This window comes from Meriones unguiculatus, chromosome 3 (genome assembly GCF_030254825.1).
Source record: "Meriones unguiculatus strain TT.TT164.6M chromosome 3, Bangor_MerUng_6.1, whole genome shotgun sequence".
NCBI lineage: Eukaryota > Metazoa > Chordata > Mammalia > Rodentia > Muridae > Meriones > Meriones unguiculatus.
The window spans coordinates 33,329,621-33,336,939 of record NC_083351.1 but is presented as its reverse complement, the minus strand read 5'-3'; the positions used below and the strand labels follow the sequence as shown (position 1 = coordinate 33,336,939).

General features: G+C 41.4%; 1 protein-coding gene across 1 annotated transcript; it reads right to left on the bottom strand.

Annotated features, from left to right (window-relative positions):
* Nucleotides 1–178: 178 nt before the first annotated feature.
* LOC110563073 (cytochrome b-c1 complex subunit 6, mitochondrial) lies at nucleotides 179–7,289 on the bottom strand. Its single transcript, XM_021660025.2, has 4 exons — nucleotides 7,123–7,289; nucleotides 3,076–3,099; nucleotides 2,240–2,401; nucleotides 179–376 (listed from the first exon to the last, which is right to left on the bottom strand). The coding sequence occupies exons 1-4, from the start codon at nucleotides 7,174–7,176 to the stop codon at nucleotides 344–346; spliced, it is 273 nt and encodes a 90-aa protein (XP_021515700.1). The 5' UTR covers nucleotides 7,177–7,289; the 3' UTR covers nucleotides 179–343.
* Between the last annotated feature and the right edge of the window lie 30 nt (nucleotides 7,290–7,319).

Below are 7,319 nucleotides of genomic sequence, written 5' to 3'. Positions count from 1 at the left end.
GATTAAAAAAATAGAGAGCCAGCAAGTACAATTTAGCAAAATAAAAGGGTGAAATGTAGCCCAGGAGTAAGGCATAAGAGTGTGGGTTCAATTTTACTGGGGAAAAAAAAAGCATTTAAAGATATTTAAGTAACGAAATAATAAAGTAAGGGGTGGCAGAATAAGGACAGACAGCAAGTCTGAAGATCAGTTTATTAAGATGGAATTACTGCTAATTACATAGAAGAGAAGCACTTGCCAAAATCTCAAGAACTTACTATACACATTAGAAACAAATGGTTCAAAACCACAGGAACTGTTCCTGATTCCCAGTGACAAGGCTGAGGCGAATGAATCTGCACATTTACTTCAAGCTTTTGAAGAGTTTGTGGGCCACCTAGACAAGAGAAAATTACGTCATTACTTGGTTTTAAGGTCCTGGCTCACAGGTCCTTCATGGCCTGGAACAGTACTGTTCCTTTCTTGACACCCTCATTCTTAAGCACCCTTATCCATACTCGGGCCATAGTAACTCTCCTCAGGTATGTGACCCTGTCCTGTCTACAACTCTGAATTTTTTCATCTTCTTTTGGAAGTTGCATATTACCTGCAAGCTTCCACTTTATCACCACACAAATCTGTTTTCAGAATTACCCTGGCAGGAATATGCTAGCACCCTACTAGAAATCTAAAACTTTCGTATTTCTCCTGGATATATATGTAGGAATGGAATTGCTGCTGTTAACTGTGGCCATATGCTAGATCCCTGCTTAACTCTATCCTCAAGAGAAAGGACTTCTCTGTTTAGACCAGGCTGGCTCCAGTGACCCTCTACCTCAGACTCATGAGTAGCTAGGACTACAGATGTGTACCACCACAGCTGGCTCTATACTTGCCCTTCTGAGGAACTGCCAAACTAGATAACATTTTTTAGTTCTATCAGTAGTGTGAAATTTCCACTTTCCCCCACATCTCTCTAACATGTAACACTATCCTTCAGATACCCCCTCGTCATCACCACCACCCCACCTCAACCCCTGCTGGTGATCAAACCCAGGCCTCACTAGGCATGTACTCTACTACCTACATATAGAATATATTCTCAGTGAACTGACTACCGAACCAACTGTCTGTGTTTGTTTTTTGTTTTTGTTTTTGAGGCAGAATCTCATTCTATAGCCTAGACTGGACTAAAACTCCATATGTAGCTCAGGCTGGCCTCAAACTTGCAATAATCCTCATGCCTCAGCACTCTAAACTGTAAGTTCTAAAATTATTAAGTATGAGCCACCACACCTGGTTTACCTAATCTGGGTTTCTATCTGTTTTGTTTTTCAAGACAGGGTTTCCCTGTGTAGTTTTGGCTGTCCTAGAACTCACTCTGTAGTCCAGGCTGGCCTTGAGCTCAGAGATCCACCTGCTTCTGCCTCCCTAATACTGTGATTGCAGGCATTCACCATCACTGGTCAGTCCTAACCAATTTTAATAGAATCAATCTTATCAAATTCTGCATGTGTGTAATATGTATAAAATAGTTATATGAAAGAGTAAAACAGACTTATTTAAAAAGAAAAAACTATACAAACAACTCATGTAAGACCTATTGAATACACACACACACACACACAGAACAGATCATTCACAGTATAAAATCTGGGACCGCAGTGATGATGTTTCTGTAGGTAAGAACACTAGCTGGTCTTGCAAAGGACCTGGGCTCAGTTTCCAGTATACAAATGGCAAGTCAGAACCATCTACAAATCCAGTTACAGGGGATCTGATGCCCTCTTCTGACTTTTTTGGGAGCCAGGGACATATGTGGTACATATACATACAGGCAAACACCCACACACATAAAATTCATTTGAAAATATTTAAAAAAAATTTTTTTTAAATACAAAATCCAGAGCTGGGGTATATCTCAGTAGATAGAGCATTTCCTAGCATGCAAGGCCTGTATTTTATCTCCAGTACTAAAAGAAAACAGAATGTATAAAATCCAGCTTCTCTACTATTTAACAGTGCATATTAGGATAGTCATATTTTTCCATGTCAGTCTGTTCCAATTTGTACAGTGGAGACAATAACTACTTCCAACATATGTGGTAAGGATTAAGAAAACCTATGTATATAAAAGGCTTATTTCAAAAACTGACATATAGGACCTATAGTCCTATGGTGGGGCTACTTGGAGCCCAAAGACTGTTCAAATTGTTGGCCACTGTTTGGCTTTGCCCTTCCTGTCTTCAGGCTGACTCACACAGTGGTCCCGTGCGTGCAAGAAGTCAAAGAGCTCCTCTGTACAGTCCTCTTCTGTCTCTGACCGGGAAGACACGCGCTTATCACAGAGGTCTAGCCGTTCCCGGGCCTTGACGCACTTCTCTAACTGCTCACACTGCTCTCTCAAGGTTGTTAGGGGGTCCTGACAAAGAAACAGAAAAAGAACAAAATCGAAGCTTCAGGAGACATCTACCAAATATATATGCTTTGGTCAGTATAATCACCAAATCAAGGAGGAGCTTCTGAGTTACCATACAGGCCAGCAGGCAGAGCCACACTCTAGCCATGGCAAAATAGGGGCATCTATTTAATTCTTTGATGCTTAAGTAGTAGGGAAGTTTCAAGTTTCTGCCTTGCCAGGTTGCCAGCATGCACTGAGAGCCTCAGCCCTGAAGAATAAGGTAGTAAACAGGAAGTAGATCTACCGGAGACATCACTTGTTAACACAGCATTTAGGATTCAATTTCCCTTGCATAAGACTCAGTCCTTGCCGCCTACTTGCAAAGTCAGAAAAATGCAAACATTGAGAACTATCTAAGAAAAATGTCCTTCTAGAGTTCTTTTTAAACCACAAACAGCAGATGAGTGCCTTTAAGATGTTGTCAGTTTCCTGGTATGACCAAAGAAGCTGCACATCTAGAAAAGACAAAAGCTTTCTAAGGCTCACACTTCCAAACACTCCACTCAACAGGAGTTATTAAAGGTTTAGCCCATCATTTTCCCCAAGTAGTCAGATTCCTTAAACTGCCCTAGTTTCCTGAAGCTCAAGCTTCCTACTTCAAGTAAGTTACTTCCAAACTGGAGGCCCACTCTTACCACTAATTCTTCCTCCTCTTCTTCCTACAAAAGGAAAAGAAAATTAATGTCAGCAGCAATTTTGCAACATGCATTTCCCTAATCACACTTATACCATAATCACGGAGAAAAGACTGTATTAATCAAATTATTTTACGATGTTTTGTCATCATCCTAGCTTTGTTGTTAATCCTGCCTTCCCAGAACCAGCTAATTTTTAGAGATAAAATGCAGTTTGCCCAGGAACACACCTTTCATACACCAGCTGACTGAAAACCCACTATATGCCACTATGCCTAGCCCATAAATTCTTTCAAAGGTAGTTGTCTCCATGTACCTTACCATATCTTATTAAAACAAAACCCAGGAATATTTCAAGACAGACACCACCTCACTTTCATCAGTAAGATCTAAGTATACAGGACAGTCTACAGTTTATGAAGTATTGATAGCCTTTAGGATGTGATTAGTCAGCTCTTCAGGAAGTAATCCCAATTTAGAAACAATAAGCAATTATTAAACATTTCCTGATAATAGACTCAAGCCATCCGATACTCAAATGAGACCTATAGAATTAAAAGTACTTTGACAGTTTAAGGACGTAGCTCAATGATAGAGTGCTTCCCCAACATCGCACAAGGCACTGGGTCCAATTCCCACACTGAAAGGGAAAACAAAAAGTATGCACACCCATGCACACACACAACACACCAACCTTACAAAACAAAAATAACCTGCCTTGGCTTAACCAGGTGTGGGGTGTTCTCCTGTAATCCAACACTTAAAAGGCAGTGGACCAGGAGCCCAAAATCAGTCCAGCCTGGACTATATAAGGCCCGGTCACAAAACAACAGCAATTAAAATATCTGGTAAACCCTGCTAAAAATAGCTAAACTTTGTCTTTACATCCCAAAGTTTGGAAGAAAACCATATATATATTTAAAAAATATATAAACTATATTTTCACTATTTTTTTTAACTACAGGTATGTATGTAGGTATAGAAGTGTGAATGCAGGTGCCTGTGGAGTTCAGAGACATCAGATCCCTTGGAACCAAAGTTACAGGCAACTAGCCAGGCACATGTTTTTAATCCCAATACTCAAAAGGCAGGGGCAGCAGATCTCTGTGAGTTCAAGGCTGGTCTGGTCTACAAAGTGAGTCTAAGACAGCCAAGGCTACACAGAGAAATCCTGTCTCAAAAAAAAAAAAAAAGTTGAAGAAGAATGTTACAGGCAATTGTGAAACGCCTGATTTAAGTACTGGGAACTAAACTCATATGATCCGCAAGAGCAGGACTGGATCTTAATCGCTGCACCATCTCTGAACCACTTTTTTTCTAGACTCTTACCTTGAATTTGGAATATGAAAATGGCCAAACCTAAATTCTTCTTTAGCCAATTCAGGGTTATAATCACTGCCCTTTGACTTGCAGATCAGTAGAACAAAAGTCTATACAACTTCACCCAAGACCTCAGAAACACCAGCCCCCCATTATCTATTTCTGATTCCAGTGTGTAACTTAAAATTAGTCTCCTTTCTTTCCCTAATTGTAAAAATTACCTACAGAAGCATCAGCACAGGTCCTAAATCTGGTGAACTGGTACAGTGATCTGCCTGCCACGTTTGGGGGAAGAGAAAGTAAAGGCACATAGGGAAATAAAAATAGGAGGCCAACTATCATGTTTCCTGAATCCACAACATGAGACGTATCCTAGAAGTGGAGGATGAGAGGTTCAACTAATCGCAGTTCAACTTGTGAAGATGTTACTTAGGATATAAATTCTAGTTTTTCATTAAGCAAAGTTTCTTAAAAGCCTTTAAAGAATTTATTAGAGGGCTGGAGAGATGGCTCACTGGCTAAGAGAACTTGCTGTTTTTGCAAAAGAACCAGGTTTGATTCCCAACACCTACATGTCATTTCAGAACCATTCATAATTCCAATCCCAGGGGATGCAACCCCCTCTTCCGTCCTCCCTGAGAACCAGGCACTCAAACAGTGCACAGACATACATACAGGCAAAACAAAAGAAGCTGGGCACAGTGGTGCCCCTATAATCCCAGCACTCAGGGAGGCAGAGGCAAGCAGGTCAGCATGGACTACAAAGCAAGTCAAGAACAGCAAAGGATACACAGAGAAACCATGTCTTGGGAAAAAAAAATTTTTCACACACACACACAAAACACCCCCATACCCCCCAAAAAAAGCTCTTGACATTAGAGCTCCATGGTAAAGAGCATGCTTGGAACACTTGAGGCCCTGGGTCCAAGGTCCAGCCTAAATTAAAAATAAAAAAAGCCCTAAAGCCATTAGGTAAAATTGCTTGCTGCCAATCTTGAAAACCTCAGTTTGATCCCAGGAGCCCATGTGAAAGGATCTATAGACAGATACATTCACACATCACACCTATACAAGCACACAAAAGATGGTTTAGCAGGTAAGAGCACTTGTCACTCCTCCAAAGAGCCCAGGTTCTTCTAGCACCTACATGGTTGTTCACAAACATTCACAACTCCAGTTCCAGAGGATCCAATGTCCACTTAAGGCCTCAGAGGGCACCAGGCATACAAGTGACACACAGATATGCATGCAAACAAACACAAATATATGGTTAAAGTAAAAATAAAATTGGAAAAAAAAAAACCTGGAATTAGCATTCTAAAAGCAAGACAACGGTATCACTCCCCAATTAGCAACGCTACAAACATTAATGTGTTAAAAATACTGTGTCAAACAAACTAAAATTGTGGTCTAATTGTGGAATGTTTCCACCAATGAGAAAAACCAAAGTCACATTGAATAAAAGATTTAATCTCCAATAATTACGATCTTTCATAAAATTAATTCAAAATAATTTCTTCATTTTATTATGTAGTGACTGGTTTGTTGATTGTTTTTTTGAGATAGGATTTCTCTCTATAGTCCTGGCTGTCCTGGAGCTTGATATGAAGATCAAGATAGCCTTGAACTCACAGAGATCCTCCTGCCTCTGCCTCCAGAGTGTTGGGATTAAAGGCCTCACCTGTAGTCACCCATTATTTTTAAAATTTATGTGCTGCTGTGGTGGTTTGTGCTACACTGCTGAACTTTCTAAGCCTGGCTCCAGCACTTTCTGAAAATTGTTAAGACTAGAAAAAATTAAGGGATAAACAAATTTTCAAATAATTCCAAATCCATAAAGCCCCAGTGTCTTGTCATGAAGTAGACAAAGGACAAATGTATAGGAAATGGAAGCAAAATGACTCGCTGGTTAGAGTTCTGACTTTAAAGACATGACTGAATTCCCAGCTGCATTGTCTTGCTAATTGTGTGCCCTCAGACAAAATAATAAACTTCCTAGCTTGCTGCCTTGTCTAGAAAAATGACAAAAATAATGTGCCTGATATTTACCTCATGGGAAAATCCTTCAAGTTAAATGACTTACTGCATCTAAAGCACCAAGATCAGTAAGCAGCCAGCATTTGTTAGCACACTGGTACTCAGCCTGGGAAAGAGCTCCCTCTTTCACCACAGAACTACACTACACATTCTTACTCGGTCCCCAAAGACAGCCCAAAAGATAAAGAACCACTTTTGTTGGCGGTGCTGGGGAACGAACCCAGGTCTGGATGCTAGGCAAGCGTTTTACTCTAACACTACACCCCAACTCCTGAAGCCACTTTTTCACACAAAGCGGCATAGGGCTAGGGTCCCCAGAACCTAACCAGTGATTCCTGACCTAAGCAAAGTTAAAAACTCTTCATACACTTGTCAAATCGGAACCTCGAGACATCTGACTGAAAACAGTGGCTTTTTGTTTCTTTATGGAAGTTTAATCGGTACAGCATTGTAACTCCAGTTACACCTTTCCACTCGTGGGATGGGTAAAGCGGTCCTGCGAAAGAGTGGCCATTGATCTGTCCAAGGTCACGCATCGAATTCTGAAGAGGAGTAGCGGTAACCACCTCTCAACCCGGCAAACCCCAGTTGATCAACCCTGACTAGACAGAGCCCCGGAAGGTGCTCTGAGGAGCTTGTTCCCGGGCCTCAGGGCACCGAGAAGGGTTAGGAGCAACCTCCTGGCCTTACCCCTTTGGGGTCTCCGGAGCCGGTAAGCATCGTTCGCTCGTCCTCTAGTCCCATGTCAGACGCTGTTCGGGATTCGGCACGAAGAGTAACAACGGTCCCTACTCCACTTGAGGACCAAGAAGGACTTGTAAGGGTCACTCGGCGGATATCCGGCGACCTGGCCGGAAGTGCGGCATACTCCTCGTAGTCCCGAACAC

Excerpts from the sequence above, each read along its gene's own strand:
- LOC110563073 (XM_021660025.2), bottom strand. The coding sequence starts at position 7,176 with ATGGGACTAGAGGACGAGCGAACGATGCTTACCGGCTCCGGAGACCCC. Across the intron at positions 3,100-7,122 it reads GCTCCGGAGACCCCAAAGGG|GAAGAAGAGGAGGAAGAATT; the intron begins GTAAGGCCAGGA and ends TTCCTTTTGTAG. Across the intron at positions 2,402-3,075 it reads AAGAGGAGGAAGAATTAGTG|GACCCCCTAACAACCTTGAG; the intron begins GTAAGAGTGGGC and ends TTTCTTTGTCAG.